General features: G+C 34.4%; 4 protein-coding genes across 9 annotated transcripts; 1 reads left to right on the plus strand and 3 right to left on the minus strand.

The window, feature by feature from the left end:
- Nucleotides 1-821: 821 nt before the first annotated feature.
- LOC113870779 (40S ribosomal protein S18-like) lies at nt 822-2,767 on the minus strand. Its single transcript, XM_027507237.1, has 4 exons — nt 2,603-2,767; nt 2,321-2,481; nt 1,587-1,775; nt 822-1,142 (listed from the first exon to the last, which is right to left on the minus strand). Exons 1-4 carry the CDS (start codon nt 2,603-2,605, stop codon nt 1,037-1,039), a joined length of 459 nt encoding a protein of 152 aa, XP_027363038.1. The 5' UTR covers nt 2,606-2,767; the 3' UTR covers nt 822-1,036.
- A 1-nt stretch (nt 2,768) lies between these two features.
- Nucleotides 2,769-5,480, plus strand: LOC113870778 (photosystem II D1 precursor processing protein PSB27-H2, chloroplastic). 6 transcript variants are annotated; one of them, XM_027507231.1, is made up of 4 exons: nt 2,769-2,922; nt 3,542-4,225; nt 4,590-4,996; nt 5,119-5,480. In XM_027507231.1, exons 2-4 carry the CDS (start codon nt 4,144-4,146, stop codon nt 5,254-5,256), a joined length of 627 nt encoding a protein of 208 aa, XP_027363032.1. In that variant the 5' UTR covers nt 2,769-2,922; nt 3,542-4,143; the 3' UTR covers nt 5,257-5,480. The 6 variants fall into 6 exon arrangements, with proteins under 6 accessions (XP_027363032.1, XP_027363031.1, XP_027363034.1 ...); XM_027507230.1 differs by having other exon boundaries at nt 2,771-2,922; nt 4,070-4,225; nt 5,119-5,358; XM_027507233.1 differs by having other exon boundaries at nt 2,887-2,922; nt 4,045-4,225; nt 5,119-5,442.
- A 179-nt stretch (nt 5,481-5,659) lies between these two features.
- Nucleotides 5,660-9,996, minus strand: LOC113870777 (imidazoleglycerol-phosphate dehydratase, chloroplastic-like). The gene is made up of 8 exons (XM_027507229.1): nt 9,619-9,996; nt 9,405-9,529; nt 8,184-8,288; nt 7,969-8,061; nt 7,197-7,271; nt 6,949-7,011; nt 6,284-6,393; nt 5,660-5,941 (listed from the first exon to the last, which is right to left on the minus strand). The coding sequence occupies exons 1-8, from the start codon at nt 9,854-9,856 to the stop codon at nt 5,914-5,916; spliced, it is 837 nt and encodes a 278-aa protein (XP_027363030.1). The 5' UTR covers nt 9,857-9,996; the 3' UTR covers nt 5,660-5,913.
- Nucleotides 9,997-11,201: 1,205 nt separating this feature from the next.
- LOC113870770 (increased DNA methylation 1-like) lies at nt 11,202-19,098 on the minus strand. The gene is made up of 8 exons (XM_027507221.1): nt 16,213-19,098; nt 15,441-15,573; nt 15,240-15,328; nt 14,830-15,053; nt 13,935-14,021; nt 13,625-13,724; nt 13,294-13,486; nt 11,202-13,204 (listed from the first exon to the last, which is right to left on the minus strand). The coding sequence occupies exons 1-8, from the start codon at nt 18,430-18,432 to the stop codon at nt 12,495-12,497; spliced, it is 3,756 nt and encodes a 1,251-aa protein (XP_027363022.1). The 5' UTR covers nt 18,433-19,098; the 3' UTR covers nt 11,202-12,494.
- Between the last annotated feature and the right edge of the window lie 227 nt (nt 19,099-19,325).

Here is a 19,325-nt window from a genome sequence, read left to right on the forward strand (position 1 = left end):
TTAAATACTTTATTTTATTACTTTATTTTAATCAGTATTATATTTTTAAAATATATATAAACAAATTTTGAATAATATGCCTATAAATATTTGTTATAAAATTTAATATATATGACTACACAGATAATATAAAATAATTTCTCAGTTAGATTAATTAATCTTGTAAATGTATAGTGCCTTTAAAAAATATTTCTATTTTTATATTTTTAAAATTATGTAAGAAACAATAAAAACAAGAACAAAAATCAATATCTCAATTACAAATCATTAAAAATATGAAATAGGATAAAAATAATTTTATAATTAAAACAAAAAAAGGAAAACATAAGTGAATGATAAATTTTTATTTTAAATTAATAATATTTTATGCTTAAATTAATCTATTATTTTATATTTTAAATTTAAAAATAAATTAAAAAACTTAAACCATCCCGGTCAACAAGTTCAGAACACCCTCGTGAGGGTTTTCTCCCAACAATTCTCTCAATCACTCGCTCATTAATCATAGGAAAATGCTAAAACCTATAACTAAAAATTAAATCTTCATAAAACACGACACACAAAGTTCGAGATGGTATGAATGAATTTGTCGTTTGTGAATAACAGAACTTACACTTTCAAGCAAAATATTCCATTTTTGTTTGGAGAAGCATAGATTTTCATGGTACGTTAATCACACTACTGTCGACAAAAAACATGAGTAAGTATCAGGTTTTGACTGTTAATCAGTATTGCTGGGTCCTGTTATAATGAATAGACATTTTGTAACACCATGAAGACATTTAAAAGAGGCTGACTAGTTGCAATACCATCGCATGTAAATAAATAACGATGAACTTCTAAAATATAAAGAGAATGAGTTAGTGAGTAGCAATGTAACACAGTGAAAAATAAATATTTTTCAGACAACAGTGACAAAGTAACAAAGGCAAAAGAGACATCTAAACATTGTGAATCTTTAAACTGAGAAAAACACAATGGAGAACTGAGACACCAAAATTTCAGGCAGAAGATGTGAACTTGAAGTACAGAAAAATCAACGCTTCTTAGAGACACCAACAGTCTTGCCCCTGCGCCCTGTGGTCTTGGTATGCTGTCCACGAACTCTAAGACCCCAATAGTGCCGGAGACCACGATGATTTCTGCACATTAACAAATCATGTTACATTTATTAATTCATCCCAACTCAATTTTGCAAAATGATTTAAGAGATGCATGTTAACATTCTCTTGAATCCACGTGATGACTCATCTAAACATGAAAATAACAAGATCAACAAAAAATCTGAGGAAAAAATGGGTTAAGTTGACTTTAAATTATGGAAGGAGTTTGATTCATTTACCTCTTTATATAAATACTGCTTGAGAAACTTATCCAAACTAGGCCATATTCAATATTTTATATAAATACTTTGATTAATAAGAATAACCCTTTGCATAAAAAGTTATAGACACACCACAGATTATACACGCTTTGAATTTCGGTTATTCTATACAAGTATCCTACAGTGGGGAGTAATGACTAATCAGGAAATGCCCAACATAGCTATTAGCTAAAATGTTGAATAACGGAATACAATGACCAACCTTATCTTCTTCAAACGCTCAAGATCATCCCTGAGTTTCATGTCCAATGCATTGGATACAACCTGGGAGTACTTGCCATCCTTGTAATCCTTCTTCCTGTTGAGAAACCAGTCAGGAATCTTGAACTGGCGTGGATTTGCCACAACCACCATCAATTGATCAAGTTCGGCAGCTGATATCTCACCAGCTCTGCAGAAGAACATTTGAATCAAATTCTAGTTAGATGAAAGCAATACTTTCCAAATGCTAAACTCAGCAAAACAGTCTAAATCACCAAAGAAAATAAATAAAAGAAATTGATGCAGCGTCTGCACATAATACTAACAAGTAACAATTTTTTTTTTGTTAAAAGGCATAGGGCTTTGTAAATCAGATTTTGCTATGAACGAATCTAATGCAAAAGTTGTATGTAGTGCTTGAAACAAGTGCAGACAAACCTAAATATCTCTTAAACCCATTACAAAACCAGTTTTGCGGTCTTTGCAGGAAGATCAACAAAAAAAAAAAAAAAACAAAAAAGATTTGCACACAATTTTCCAAAGTTAATTAATGAATGTAAACTCTCGTAGCTATGGCATCAAATAAAAGATAATAGAAACCCACAAGTCAGACATGTAAAATCAATCTACCAAACAAAGCATGATATGGGATACCCGTCAATTTTTATTTAATCAAATTGAACGAAATTCGAAAACCCAGAATATATTGCCAAAAAATAAAATAAAAATTGGAACCTTTTGTTCATGTCGACATCGGCTTTCTTGCAAACCATGTTGGCAAAACGGCGACCAATACCTTTGATGGAGGTAAGGGCAAACATGATCTTCTGTTTGCCATCGACGTTCGTGTTCAAAACACGAAGAATGTGCTGGAAATCCTCGTTCGCCACCAGAGACTGCAATAACAACCCATCAACACCCATATGAAAAAGATTCAAACTTTGCAGTGAAGAAAGGGAGAAAAAAAAGGCTAAAAATAAAACGAAACGCGAATCAAAACAAATTGAGTTAACTCACCATGGTTGATTCACTCCCTCCCTCTCTCTCTCTCCCCGGAGTGCAATGCAAGACAGCGGAAAAGGTGAGAATAGAAGCAGTGAAGATATTGCTCTTAAAATTACAAAAACCCTAAAAAGCATCGTGCCGCCGCTGTACTGGGTATAAAGTGTGATTATGAAAAAGTTTGGGTTAATTTGAGAAAATGGAAAACAAAGGGTATTTTTTAATTAAAAAGATATTGTAATGACTGTTTTAGCCTTGATCTTTTGGATAAGCCTTTGTGCCAGTGAGTAGTGTGTGTTGAGGCCGAGATTCTTGGGAGTTTGTGAGTTGCTCAGGTAAGAGAAAAAAAAAAAACATTCTCGTTTCTTCCAAATGCTAAGTTGTTACTTTTTTTGGGGTGCGCTGTGTTCAATTATTCCGTCAAATTTTTTACTCAGAACTCAGCCATTAAGTGGTACAGTGCTCCTGAAAATTTTAGAATTTCGTTATGATTTATAATGCTGATTTTTTCAACCGTTTTATTGCTACCCTTGCCACTGGAAGTAAGTAGTGTCATTTGTTGCTTGCTAGTGTATGTTTCTGAAATTAAATCGGCATATGAATTGCGGATGGTTTACAGTACCTTGGATTGCAGAACTTCCGTGCGTTTATTTTTTTTGGTTAAAGTAGTGGGAACTCAAATTCTGTTATTTGAATTTCTCAAACTTGAAATTTCCAGCGTGGTCAAAGGGATTCTTATTATATTGATTTTGAGTATGTTCTCTACTTATGATTCACCTGTTATTTCTTTTGGAAAAGATTATAATCATGAGGTAATGAACCCATCTTAATTATAATCATGCTTAAGCCCTCTTCTATGCCAAAATGTTTTGTTATCTAATCAACTTCTTGCTTGAGTTTCACTCTCTCTTGTATCCAACATTTTTTCAGCACATTTTTCCTTTCTTGTTGTAGGAAGTAAGCCCTCTAATCGAATATGTCAGGGGCTTTCCCTTGCAACATTGAAGAAAATGAATCTGCTAAGATTTTCTTCATGATATTACACTCCAGAGCTCTTCTAAATAATGCACACTTGCACAGGAAGATGGTAAACCCCTTCCTTGGTATTATCTAGCATCATTTACTAAAAGGAGGCAAATGATGATGAGTTGCACATGTCCTGTATGATGAGTTGTGTTTTCTCTTCTCTAAAAGGAGGCAAATGATTGCTGAAAGTTATATCTTGTGTCTTCTTCCACTTAACAGATTAAGATTTGATGTAATAGGGAGAATCAACCGTTACACAAATACGCAACTTTCTAAATTTTAAAATGTTCCCCCTCTTTATTTTGATTAAACACCTTGATATATGTACATATGTGTTCCACTGTCCATTCTTCAATGAAGAAAGCAAGGTTTCACATTGCATATAATTGTATGATTAATGAGAGAAAATTTATGAATAATGACACACACAGGTGATATCCTCCAATACTTGACCAGCACGATTAAGAGACGATCGCTGCTTTGCGTATTTAGTGGATGTAGCTCAGCCTTGTGGAAATTTGTAGAGGAGGATGACATTAATCCTTGTTGCAAACATGTGTTCCATTATAAGTTCCAAAACAGATGAACGGATCAAAAGATTTGATATCGAAGGTATGTTAAACACTTTTTCCTTCCTCCCTTTCTTTTGTCTATTCTCTTTTCCCTTGAAATGACAAATTTTTGTGCAACTTCGGTGTTGTACGGTGTATTTGCTGTTTTTATGCAACTTCGGTGTCTTTTTCCTCAGGTTCTTGTATCACTATTTTTTATGCTAAAAGGGTCACACTATTCATCTGAGTTGTTATTTTCTGATTGAATATTCTGACATAATGGCATGATATGGTGAAGTAGGAAAGATAAAACCGTATCATGGAACTAAAAGAAAAGAAACTAAAATCAATAACAGTATTATAATTTGAGAGTGGACTACATAATTGCACCATATCATTTATTGACAGCTTCTGCAATATAACAGGTAGACTGCAATCCAGGTCTAATATTGCACTGCCTCCTCTGGAAGCTTCATCAAGTCGCAGGCATCTTTTAGTCGGTGTTGGCACTTCATTGGTTACCTTGACATGTTGTGGTTTATCACCTTTAATGGTATGGGCTGAAGAGAAGTCAGCTGACAAAGAGGAAGAAGATAAAAGCATCATTGGGGCCATCAAATCATTATTTTATCCTAATGAAAAAACAAAGTCTGGAATGGTGTTGCCAAAGGCATACTTAAAGTCAGCGAGAGAGGTAGTGAAAACACTGCGGGAATCTTTAAATGAAGCCCCTGATGACATTGCCAAATTTAGACGAACTGCAGATGCAGCAAAGGAGTCAATTCGTGAATATTTGGGCAGTTGGAGGGGAAAGCAAACTGTTGTTCAAGAAGTATGTACTTCTATGCAATGAAAATCCAATGACTTGAATAGCATATACGCTGGCATTTTTGTTATGAATCACCCTTTCAGATTTACATGTATCTGATCATGCTTTGGATGGATTCCTTGCAGGAATCATATGTAATTTTGGAGAAAGCAATCAGATCTTTGGCAAACTTTTACTCAAAGGCAGGACCTTCAGCCCCATTGCCGGAGGAAGTTAAGTCTGAAATATTAGATTATCTAAATACAGCTGAAGAATTTTTGTAGAAAAGCTTTCAATAGGTGTTATAGAAACAACTACATTTCAACCGCCCTAGATGCTAGATGGCGTTTGATTCTGTAAATTTATTCTTCGTTAAAATTCAATTTTGTACGAAAAACTTGATCAAACTTTTTTCTTCCTTGCTTTCATTCTTTTATGTGTGAATTTTACTCCGCTAGGTTTGGTTGATGACAAGTAAAAAGAGAAAGAGCAAGACACTTTCTTATCCTTGTTTTAATGCTTTTATTTACAATCCTCTCAACTGCTTCATATGTACTCATCTGTCGCCCAAAAACACTACAACGTAACACTCAATCCTATGCCTCCAGCGAAAGATGCGTGGATCATAATTCATTGAGTCCTAACAATCTGACTGGTCCCGACCAAAAAGACATGAAAGTATATTCCATTTAATATCTTTATTAAAAGAGGTACAAAAGTAAAACATTAGAAAATTTATTTTTATTTCTAGAATAAATGTACGTACAACAATATTGTTTACAGAGGGCAGTAACTTATGTAAAAAAATACTGGCCACAGCATGGGGGATTTATCATCACACGACATCGAAGGACTTGCCATTGTGGAATTTGGAGCCTGGACTAGCGACCATTTAGAATGCAAATACCTTTAGAACAATGGAGAACCATCCGCTGGAGATTTTAACTACGAGACAGAACCCCTTTTGAACTGCACATACACAAATATGGATAATATTAGTTTTACATGAGCTGCAGATTCAGGGAAATTTACTAGTTTTCATAGAAATATTGCAAACGTGAATGTAAAGCATGTAAACAAACAAAATGATTACTATATTATTTGAAGATATACAAGGAACTGGAATCTCGATCCCTAGTGTTTGTTATGAAGGAATTAGGAGGAAAAAAAAAATATATATACATATATATATATATATATATATATATATATATATAAAACTGGCTTCAAGTAATAAGAGCAGCATATAATATAATGAATAAAATATAATTATCATCATCTTCTCAAAAAGCAGTTTCAAAGATATCATACCTTGGTATACTTCCATGGCGACGTGGATCACACTCTGTTGCTTGTCGAAGAGCCCTAGCAAAAGCTTTGAAGGTTGCCTCAATGATATGATGAGAATTTTTTCCAGCAAGCTGTGCTCAGGAGAATGGATATAAATTCTGTTAAAGGGTTTTCAAAATTTGAATAAAAGACATCGAGTAAAAAAAGCACAAGCACAAAAAAATTCAACTTGAAATAAGTAGTCAATGCATTAGGAATATAGAAACAATATTGTCAATTTCTAACCTATGTGGTTATCATATACTGCAAAGAACCATGGTAAAACATCTGGCCCATTTGGTAGACAAGATAAGAGAACAGGATGAGATATATTTTCCTATCCTATTTAACATTTGCATAACCAACAGAATGTAACAAGTTTTCTTGTAGGCTTATCCTATTATATTTTTGTGTAAATTTTATTATATAGGGAGGTCTAAATAAAATTAGACAGGATAAGATAACTTACTAATTTGTTATCTTCATGTGTGTCAAAATAAGAGCCTACTCTCTTATCTTGTTCTTATTCAACTCTTTAATCCTATAATGTCAACCAAATGTTTCTTCCATAATGATATGCACAAATATATTAACAAATTTTTTTAATGACTACAACTGATTATGACCTACATTCTATGTATTAATACCTGCCGAATGTGAAGTGTCATCCCGGATGTGTTCACCAAGGATTGGAAGAAATGCTCCACCAACTATAAACGAGATTATCCAGATGATTCATAAGTAAATAATAAGAATTAACGTGAATGCCAACAGGCACAAGCAGCATGATAAATGATTAACATAAAAAAGATTCTGGAAACATTAGAAGCTCAACAGTCAAAGCTATATGGACAAAATTCAAAACCTCAATGATAATTAAACAAGCATACAGTACCTGAGTGTCATATGTCCCAACCCTCTGAGTCGGTATGTCCAAATTATAACTTAGATGTGGTCGGCCAGACAAATCCTGTATAAGTTAAGTGTGTTAGGAACCATGATGAAAATAGAGAGAAATAAGAAACTGAAAAATGAATAAAAGAATAAAACAAGGAGAAAGATCTCTCCTCCAAGGGTTTTCCCACACAACTGAGCCACTGCACTGTTTACCTAATGCTAAAAAATCTGGATGACACTTCATTTTACTCCTACTCCTATTTAAGCTAAAATCACGTCCTTCCAACCTCTCTAACTAATTTATCTACTATCTACTGATATGATGCTCTACTGTAACTAACTTGTGAGTGATTGTTGATATTTGCGAATCTAAACAACAAAGGAGGAAATTTCAATTCAGAAACCTAGTGTATAATACAAATTCGATGTGGAAAAACAAGCTTACAAATGCGATCAGATTGGGTGCAAGAACTTCCTAATTTCAATTCAGAAACCTAGTGTACAAGTACTTCTAGATCTAATTAATGAATGAGCCTCAACACAGGCTCATCAGTGCCCCTTTGTCCAACGTAACCAAACTTAAGAGTCAGCAGATTTTCTTGATGCACATTAATCAATATGATAATGTATAGAACTGTTTTGATGTTTATTTTTATCCATTTTCCATTTTTGTAAGCAAGGACAAATCTCACCTTTCCCCCAATAGACATGATAACTTGAACCTTTAGCTAATAATCAGTGATAATTTCTACAAACAGTGTGCAAATTACCAGTGAAACGTGTATTAATGCTTCATCAAGTGGAGCAGAGAAGTCACCGAACCGATTAATACCCTTCCTATCACCAAGAGCCTGCAGCAAAGCCTGACAATGAAGTAATAGAAACCTCTTAGTTTTAATAAGATGATTGATAAATGCACTAACAATTGTAATATAGAAAGCCAAAAAGAAAAGAAAGAATCAGCTCATGTAATGATTGGCAGTACTGTTCCAATAGCAAGGGCTACATCTTCATTTGTGTGATGATCGTCAATATGTGTGTCACCTGTAGCCTTCACGTGTACATCAAACAGCCCATGGGAAGCAAGTTGCTGAAAAATCACAATCAAGTTTAGTTTCCATAACTATTTTCTCCATTGGATAATTTTACATCCTTAACAGCCTTTAATGCTTAGGTTTTTCAAGTTACAAAGCCAAAAAAAAAAAAAAAACTCATTTATGATCATATTCTAACAATTCAAATGTTTTCAAGGAGATACATTCTTTTATACACAAGTTATCCCACATCCACCTAGCTTTTCACCTCTTCCATTCCAGATCACCATGCTCATTATTTTATTATAGCAACAACTCTGATGGAATATTACGCATTGTAAGTTTGAATGCCTTTTACTAAACTAATATCAAGTGTACAGAGAACTGTATAATAGATTAATAGTGTTCTGTAAATTTTGTTTAACTTGTTCAAATTTAATTTTTGGGCCTTACATTTTGATGTAAATAATAATTGTTAGATTGACAATTTTTTATATATACAAAAGGAAATAATTAGTATGTGAAGTTATTTGAGAAATATTACAACTTTGAATTTGGATTTATAAATAATTTGAAAAGTATAAACAAGTCTTAAACTCATTTTGTCTTTTCAAGTTACATAAATTCATAGAAAACTTGATGCATATTTAAGGAGTGTAAAACTTTATTTTGTAACGTGCATAACCTACAATAAAGGTAATTATTACATAATTTCTCAACATTTTAATATCAAATATCAACATGCAGTAGTGTTTTGTGCCCATTAATACTCTATAACTTTCATTTATAACTGAAAAATAGCGATAACGAAATAATAAGAGCGAGATCAGATTTTTAATTAAAATTACAACCCGAAAGCTTCAGAGTCAATTTTCAATAAAATATGCATTGAACTAAAGAAGGCAAAACTAATAGAATAATTGTATTAGGTAATTTTTAATTAATTATTTAAAATTTATCTTTGGCCCTCCACAACATTTACTTTCTGGATCATACAAGTATATATATGTAAGTGAGCAGAGATTGAGATCTCACATTACATTTTCAGGCAGATAGCAACAATGGGATATAAAATATATAAAGTGAAAAAAACAATAAAGTAAAATACTAGCAAACAAAATTATGAATCAACGGCAACAAGAAAGTACTAAAATTGAATTGAAATTACTGACATCAAGCATATGATCGAGGAAGGGAATTCCAGTACTGCTATCAGCAACCCCACAACCATCCAAGTTTATTTTGACTGATACATTGGTCTCCTTGGTGACCCTTTTCACCTCTCCAATTCTAGCACCTGAAAGAGATCAAGAAAGCATTCAAATTCATTGGAAAATCGAAAATCTCAAAGAACGAAGAATTGAATTCAAGGGAAAGAGAAGAGACCTGAGTCAACAGGCAAAGGTATTGATGTAGCGGAAGTGTTGTCTCTCACCAAAGCAGCAGAAGAGATGTCTCTGGGAACATCATCCATTCGAGTGAGATTAAGTTGATTGACTGAAAAGATTGCGGCTTGGGAAGGTGTGCATGTTAATTTCGGTGTTCTCTGAAAAACCCTAACCCTAGATTTCAGAAACAGAGATGAAGGACATCGTGACAGACAGGGTGGTGCAGACATCTCCATTTAGATTATGAATCAAACGCAAACTCTCAATATGTTACAAATTTTTTTCCACATAAAAAAATCGAGGAATATCAGTTTGACTCGTTATTTTTTTCCTTCCTTTCTTCATCGAATCATCCTTTTCGATGTTTATTTAATATGTATATTTTTTTTCTGTGTATAAAGTTATAGTAACACTCTTCGAAAATTTAAATAATTATTTATTGAAAATGGATTTTTTTTTTTAAATTCGGATTTCGGAAGCATCAAAATGAGCATTAGAATCAACTTCGAAATATATTTTGAAGGTGATCATGAAATATATTTTGGTAAAAATAACTATTATTATTTTGGGAATCCATGAGATGCAATAAGAGTTCTTTTTGCATGTTTCTAGTTTTTAAATCTTTGTGAAAAATCGTAAATAACTAATTAATTAACTAATACCATTATCACATTAACTAATTAATTAATCGTAAATAACACGTTACCGCGCCGTTAAGACAAGACTCTTTCTTCTACTAAAAAGTTTGTTTACAAAACATGCAAACCATTAATTAACTAATAAATTTAAATTATAATACACTAAAAATATTTTAAAAATATCATCATACAATTTTTTTTGTAGTCTTTTTTATACACACAATTAATAATCAAATCCTCATGAGCATGTTTGAGAGACTTAATTGTTTTTCAACTGTGCCAATCTTTACTGGTAAACTTCATTTAAAAAAAATAAAAGATTATTTTTAAATAATTTTTTCTTCCAATACTAAACATATCACTAATATTTTTCTTACAAATTTCAAATCAAATATTAACAATAATGAAAAAAATAATTAACACCTATTAATTCATGTGATAAAAAATTTAAATAATTTAAAATATGATTTAATTTTGAATCTTTTAAAAATATTAAAAAATTTATTCTCTTAAATAAATTCACTTAACCAGTCTCAGGTTTGTCGAGTTCAATGTGACTTCAGAATTAAAAAATAAAACAATCTCGCTAATTTTGTCTTTCCGTCCACGCCTTATTTTGTAATTTGCAATACTTTATTCTCTATTTTGATCCAGAATCATGCACACAAAACTATGAACATGAAAATTCAATTTTATGTCCATTATAAATTAGTTAAGCAAAATTACATCACATCACGTTTGTACTTTCCCAAATTCTCAAGCAAATATAACGACTTCGCCTTATTGGGAGTATTTACATTTGAAATAATTGTTAATCTACTATTTTCATTTTGAAAAGAATGAGAAATTAGTTCACCATGAGCTAACTTGTTTAATTTTGATTTATTTAAAAATAAAAACTCCCAGCTAGGTTTCTATTATAAGCTATTTTAAATATCAAATGAACTAATCCTAAAGCAATATATAAATTAGTCAGGAAATCAATATCCTGCATTCATAAGAATGGCAGTTCCACCAGGCTTCAGAATCTTTTATGCCATATAAATCTCTACATCAAACATGATGAGAACTCTGATCACGGAGACAAATGGGTTAAAGCCTCTCATGAAATGAAAATGGACCTATGATTCTAAGGGACGTCACAAGTACAATAATATTATTCGAGATGGCATCAATTGCCATTTTGACATCAAACATTACCTTAACCTTAATTACAGAAAGAAAAAGCGAACAAAACAAAAAAAAAAACCTCACCAACCCAGACAACAAACGCTTTACAAAGAAAGGTCTTTACAGCCTACAAGCAGGATCGTTATTCACTGCGCAGTGCACCCACAAATAAGGTTCCTGATGTAAGAAAACCCCATTCACATGCCATTCATTTTAATATTAAGACAAACCTGTGTTCTACTGAAAGCATCGGAACCCCCAAAAATGGAACATCAAGATCGAACTTCTGAATTGAAGAACTTGGGCAGACATGGATCACAATGCTGAGTAGAAGGTGCTACTAGGATTGAAATTTAAAAAACATTGATACTTGCTTCCATAAACGGGCCATCATAATGTAAACAAGTCAATAAAAAATATGCCGCCAATCAAAACAAAATTGTTCCAAGTATCTGTCACAGCTGATGTAATGTGATGAATTACTGTGGACATATAGTGACACAAGCCTTGAGATGGAACCTAAATCCACTCCACCAGATTCAGATACAGACTACAAGAATCATATAATACACTCAAAAGGATCTGCTCACGCATGAACTATGTAGGATTGGTGCACATCGCAGGCAAACTTCTTCATCCATTGAGTATTCACACAGATCTTGAGCCAAAAGCCCAAAAACTACCTTCAAACATTTTGGCAAAAAAACAGTCACATGAACTGAGATTAATTAGAACCTTGAGAAATTTATACTTAAAAGACAGACATCAGGAGGGGACCGATTACTATTTCCCTTGAAATCAATATAACCTTTTCATACTATCCTGATTAAAGCATGACACATACGCTCCGAAGCCTTGAAAATTGATCGTTTACAAGGCATCGAGTCTTTGAAAGAAAATTGTGAGAGTCGCATGCAGAACTAAAACACATCAGCAATATTAGACTCGATCATTCTCTTATACTGGATCAATTTCAGAACTATCACCAGAAGCATTTAGGCCTGTTTCATTAAGATGGATTTCATTTTATGCAACTTCTGTTTCCATGTGTGAACTCTTTTCTCCCTCATGCAATTTCACTATTCAACTCAGATCTTACTTCCAAAGAACAATCACCAGCATGATTACAAACAGAACCAGAGATATCAACATTTTCCTTATTCTCCTTGGAAATATTCTCTTGAGATAAATTCACCGAAGGACCAGTTTCATGATCCTCATCACGGGTATCATTTGTATCAACCTCTTCAGAAGAAAGAGCATTATCATTCAAGGCATGACATTTCCTGTCAGAAACAAGTTCAACCATGTTTTTAGCAGAATCAGGGTCAGAACAAGCTGTTTCCTGACCCAAAACTGGAATTCCAGGGCAATCGGGAGCATCTATTGGAAGAGTAGTTGTAGAAATGTCATTTGATGAAACGAGCTGACATTTGGAAAGACAAAGTTTATCATTAACAGGGCAGGTCTTCCCTATTTCATTTTTCTTTTCAATTACTCCATGACTAGTACTAGAAGGAGAAACACAATTATCTGAAATGGAATCAGATAATCTTTCCTCAGAATGAGATTTGGAGCAAACAGTCCTACCAACCATACCTTGATCGTTTAGTTCTTGAGAAGCATCACTACATTCATTGTTCATCTCATTGGCAGGATCTGAACTAGCATCTTCACTTCCATGAGGATCTTGCAAATCGGAGGCATCCACATCTAACCTATTCGCTGTATTGGGCTTAATAAAATCCTCATCTCCATTTTCAATTTTCTCAGCACCTGTTGGAATAGAAAAGTGAAATGTGTATACAGTCAAAAATAACTTTCAGAAATTTGAAAAAAATAATAAATTGCAACAGTATTATTACCCTCAAGTCTTCCTTGCTCCACTAACAGCTTCTGTAACATATCAATACCAGGGAAGACCAACATATTCAATGACCTTGTTTCTTGCCTGAGTGATTCCTCAAGATGTGTGAAGCCAAAAACTTTTGTCCACGTATGAACAAGTTCAGAAATTGCAGGAATAACCAATTTCTCAACCTTCAGAGAACAAAGAGTCTGCCAATATGGATGTAGAGCAAAAGATAAAAACATGTCAATATCAAGAAAAAACAGGCAAAAGGATACATAACAGCCAAAATTTTAAACAGATATCAGATGAAAAGAACATGACAAACAATAGCACTTCGGGTTTACCAATTCGATGGCAGAAAAAAGTCGGCGACACATTCCCTGATGCCTATATATATGGCGAGTTCCAATGAATGGCATCTCAGCTAACTTAGTCCCATGGAATCTAAGACAAGATAGTAAATAGCCTAAAGTTAAGCTTATTCTAAATTTTTTACAATAAGGAATAAGAAAACATACATAGTTTATACACTTTATTCTAAGCTCCATAAATAAAGGGAAAAAGGATTCATTGAATCATTTATTAAGGCTCTCGATAAATTTACACAAAAATAAAATAAAATAAAATGACAAACTTTGATGATTAGGTTAGTACCTGATAGATGCTGCAGAAATTATTTCATCACCTCGCTCCAAAATAGCTGTATAAAAGCCACTATAATTCAACCGACTGAAGTTTGACCTACAAAAAAAGAGAAAGCCAAAAATCACAAAGGTTAAAAAGAAGGAACCTTACAGCAAACAATAATATCAAGAAAATATCCGGACTCTGAAAACAATGACATCAACACCATGAAATGTTTTCAATAGAACACAGAAATTTTTAAAAATATATAAGCATTTAAATAAGAAAAGCAAGATGAACTAAGCCATATAGCATGAATATATACATATATATATATATAGAGAGAGAGATAGAGAGAGAGAGAGAGATCTAATATCCCACTGTTAAAAAAAGTAAACAAGGTAAAGACAATGCTATCTCTAAAAACATGCCATCATGTCACATTGAAGTTATTTTGGTCAACAAAGTGGCATGTCACAAGCTATCTAGGTTTCAGCATAAGACATAATTAAGTGGCACCAGTGATGAGCAACACATGCTATCAACATCTTATATTTTTATGCTAAAACTTCATCTCATTGCCCATATCTTTAAAAGACCTAGACTTTATTTGGTAAGGGATTGTGTTTTATAGTTTCCTTCTGGACCTGGTTCCTGGCTCAATGCTGTTCCGAAGGGTTTTTGCCTCTCTAATTTGCAGGGATTGGATGTCCTTGCAGCATCCTTGACATTCTCCATTACATTATTGTTCTTACATATTTTTTCTAGGGGACAATAACTTACTCTCAATTTGCAACTTTAAAAATGCCAAAAAATATAACATAAGAAATCAGACATAATCATTCAACCATCATTACTAAAAAATGAGGCATCTCATGCCTCAAACAATATACAGTTCATCCATACTATGCTTACTAGTTCTTACCCACTATTATATAATACATTATGTATCAAATTGACCCCACTCCTCCGATCAACAACAGGTAAAAAGCACTCGTCCATCACAGTCAGTGCAACAGCTAGCTTGGACTGGGTAATTCCCTTACTAGCTGCATCCGAGTCCTCATCTGTTCTATGAATAAGAGACCATGTAAAGCCTGCATCAAGTTCATGCTTGATCCCAAGGTACTTCTTCAAGTGCTCAAAAAGCTGCAAAAGCAAAAGAATAAAATTCAGAATCAAGCCTTAGTGCTACCAGATTTCATTTTGGATTTGCTGCTTCTTTAGTCATTTTCAGTTTAAAACACTAAAATACATATATTCCTAGAAAGAAAAGTTCTGCAACTCTTAAAATGCACGAGTCTATAAACAGGTTCACAAGAAATGAAAAGGTACCTCTTTGCAACTTTTTCCACAGAAGGAAGGCCCCAACATATTGGAGTTAGTAGGAAAAGCACCCATATCCTTGGTACAACAGTCATGATCTATTTTAAACAGAAAGGTCTAGATTAAACAAATTCAAACCAAAAATGGAAATAAGGGCCAAAAGCAGAGTATATTGAAAGAACTTTAAATTTACAAGGAGAAATGGAATACATTTTTTCTGGCACAAATCACATGTATGCAGGGTATATACAATTGCATCATCTTCTTTGTCAATAGTTTCACAGGCTAGTCCACAAAATTTACAGGTGCAGTTCGGACAATGCCATTCACCAGGAGGAAGCATCTGCAACAAAATAAATGAGTTGCTCAGAATGAATATAATCCTTCTGATTAAACAAGTTATGTTGCCAAATTAAGGTATCAATAACACCATTGTCAGTAATAAATTATTCTAGTTTCCATGTATCGGTATACTGAACCCTACTTTTATGAGAAAACCCATTCAACATGCCACAAAGATATAAAAGAAATTATATTATTTTCAGAAACAAATCTCCTGGTAAGTTCATCACAATACCATTCAAGGCATCAAAACTATTTTAGATAGGTACTTTCATTTACAGCATGTTTATTCAGAATTATATTCCATTCCACATTGTCAGTATGAAAGAGGTGTCTCAATATACCAATTCTCAGCATATCCACTAAGACAGTCAGCAAAATAATAATAATAATAATAATATACAGTTTTTCCCTTATCTCCATACACCTAGTAAGCAAAGCCCCAAATAATGAGATACTGTTTCTCTTCCACCAAAAACATCATTCACAAATTATGTCCTAAATAAGGTCAATCCTCATCCGCAAAAGGGGGAAAAAGAAAAACAGCAAAGACAAAACCATACAGAGACCATAATTTATACAATCAAAATTTGAACCATAACATGTCAGACGGCTATCAGCAGAGTATCAGCACACTTACTTGTATATCTAAGCAATTCTGATGAAATGTTGAAGGACAACCATCACAACAGATTAAATCTCCTCCATCTCCACATATACCACACGTATCATCATTTGGATCATTACCATCAATATCTACTGAATGGAAACTGATTTTCTTAGAATTCTCTTGTTTATCCCATGCATCTATCTGGCACTGTAGAAGAGAAACTCCAGAATCCAAATATATGTTTTGATATGGCTGGGGTAATTTGCTTCCAGCATGAAGTTCAAACTTGGAAACTGTAAGGATTTTACTACAGCAGCCACAATGAATGCCATCTCTTGTGATCCATCCCTCCAGCATTACTCGCTTCCTTCTACGATACTGAACCTTTTGGCCAACCTGTACTACCCCAGAGTCAACCAACCAAGAAAGCACTGTTCGTTTGCCCGTGTAGGGAACAAAGTCATCAGATTCTGAATTCAATCCTTTGTTAGAACTACGAACTAATAAAGTGCACCTCCCATGTTTTCTACTTTTTCTTCCATGTAGATGAGAATCATTTCCAGGGAGTGATTTTTCAGTTCCATCATTTAAGTGACGAGTAGCATTCTGGCTTTTGGAGATACCACTGGTGACAGCATTTTCAATCATTTTAGCTTTCATTGACTTACTTCCTTGCTTTATAAAGGAACTTAACTTCTCTTCGTTGCTATCACTATCAATGCCATTCATATCATGTCTTTTGCTGGTAGTTCTTTTAATCTTCTGCTCTTTTTCACTGTCACTCTCACTATCATCTCTTTGCTTCTTCTTCAAATCTTTCTCCATCTTCTTTCGTGTTTTCCTTGTCAATTGACTGAGCACATCATCAGAGATGGGAGCAAAAGAAGAACTCTCCCCTTTGGGCTTGGCCTCGTTATCATCATCATTCAATTGCTTTTGAAGTGCATCATAAGCCTTGATGATAGACCAATAGGCTGTACCCCCTGGGTTGATGTAAACTGCATCTAGATAGTCTCTATTCCTTCGAGGGCGATAGTCTATGGTCCAACCTGCATTCAGCAACATCTCCCGTATTCGTTCTCGTAGTTTTTGCTTTTCTGTACCACTGCCACGCTTGATTTTTCCCTCTTTCATTCTTGTATTGGGGAGTTTTTCTTGCACGGGAGTCTGTTCATCTTCAGAGGTTATTTTCTTTGATGATTTACGAGCTTCAATATTTTTTACTCCCAGATTTAATGATGTGTCACTGTTATCTGAATCCTGCTCATCACCCCTACTATCCTTACTTGACAATGATTTTCTTTTTGCTATCTGTTTCTTCTCTGACCTAACTTGTAAAGCCTGTTTCTCAACAGGTTTTGTTTCAGTGTATGACGGAAGATGGATCAGGACATTCCTCTTGGCAGAGCCCTCAGCCCTCAAGCTTTGTCTACTTTCCACAGGTTTGTGATGATCATAGTGTTCCAGTTGCCCACCCACCTTCTTCTTATTAACCATAACTTTCAAAACTCCATTTTTACCCTGAACCCTAATGGATTCATCTGAATTAAACCTCTCTCTCAACATGGGTAGTGGACGCTGAGCTCCATCTCTGTTTATCTTGAACCTACTATGGTCAACACTATCACCCAGATACAAGCCACTTGCTCTGTCATAATAGGAGTTTTTTCTCTTATCCACAGTGTGTCTGCTTGAACCGGTTTCAAATTCCCTATCAATGCTACTTCTAGCAGCATGCATTACTCCCAGAAACCTTCCTCCTCCTAAACCAACCCCATTATTATCAAAATGCCTCCTTCTCATCACTTCAACATCCATACCATCATATTCATCAAAATCAAACACATCCAACTTATTACGCTTCCTTTCCCTCCTCTCTAAACCATTCTCCTCGCCCATCCCATCTCCATTACGCCTAATTTGCTCCATTCTCTCCCTCTTCCTACTGATTTCACCTCCTCCAACCATACCCCGTTCGAAAGCAGTCAAATTATTACACACTCGAATGGTCTCAGGGCCAAGCCTTCTAGCAGGAGGCATGAGTAACTCATCGCTCGATCCCGAATCACTCAAATCGACCTTGCGCTTTTTCCTCACTTTCTTCGATTCAAACTGCCTACGAGTACTCGAAGAACCAACAACCCCACCGCCAAGACCATCCCCTTTTTTTCTCACAATTAAACACCCCGAAGAGCTTTTATTCTTTACCACAACCCCAGAAGGGCCACCTATTCTCGTGCCAGGTTCCATCCAGCCCAAAAAAACCCTAAATCCCCAAAACAGCCATCCCAATAATTCAGCACGAAAACCCAAACCAAATCCAACCCAGAAAACCCTAAATCAAAGTCAACATAAATCCCCCCGCGCACACTCCCAGATCTGAAGCAAAATCAATCGAAATGCCACCAAGTCTTCCCTCGTCAGAAGAAAACCGACCAGAACGGTGAAAAGATAGCAATATTATTTTGTTTTGTTCAAGGGTCTTACCTCACCGGAAAATTGACCGAAAATGAAAACCCTCGCTCGGTGACGCCGATCAGTGACACAATTCGCCGGCGAAAGGAAACTGATCGGAGAACGAGAGAGAGAAAGAGAGAAATTGGGGTTGGGATTTGCAGTGCCGCTTTATAAAATGCCAATTAGCAAATCACGCTGCTCTTTCTCCCTTCTTTTGTTTTTATTTATTATTAATTTATTTTGGGTTTCTTTTTCGTTTCTTTGCATTCCATGGAAAATGAAAATACATAGATGATGATGCGTACAAATTATTTTGCCTCCAAATCCCTTGTTTTACTGGCACTATTGACGGTCCAGATGACGCCACGCTGTAAAGTTGGTCTTTTTGATGACGTGGCAGGATCAAGCGGTGGTACGATGCATGGGTGGCTGTTTATACAGTTTGGCCGTACTACGTTGGGAATCGGAAAAATCGAGGGAAACCAAATGGAGTGTGACGATGCTGATGATGCACTGCAAGCGCTTGGATTTCTCGGTTTATTTTAAATTAAAATATTCATAAAATACTATTTATTTTAAATTTAACAACCAGTAACGCATCAAAGTTCAAGAGATTAATTACTTGTTGCTGGTTGAAAATTACCATTGATATACGGCAAAAACTATAATATTTTATTATTAGGTTT

The sequence above is a fragment of the Abrus precatorius genome, unplaced genomic scaffold, assembly GCF_003935025.1.
Source record: "Abrus precatorius isolate BTA unplaced genomic scaffold, Abrus_2018 Scaffold7, whole genome shotgun sequence".
Classification (NCBI taxonomy): Eukaryota; Viridiplantae; Streptophyta; class Magnoliopsida; order Fabales; family Fabaceae; genus Abrus; species Abrus precatorius.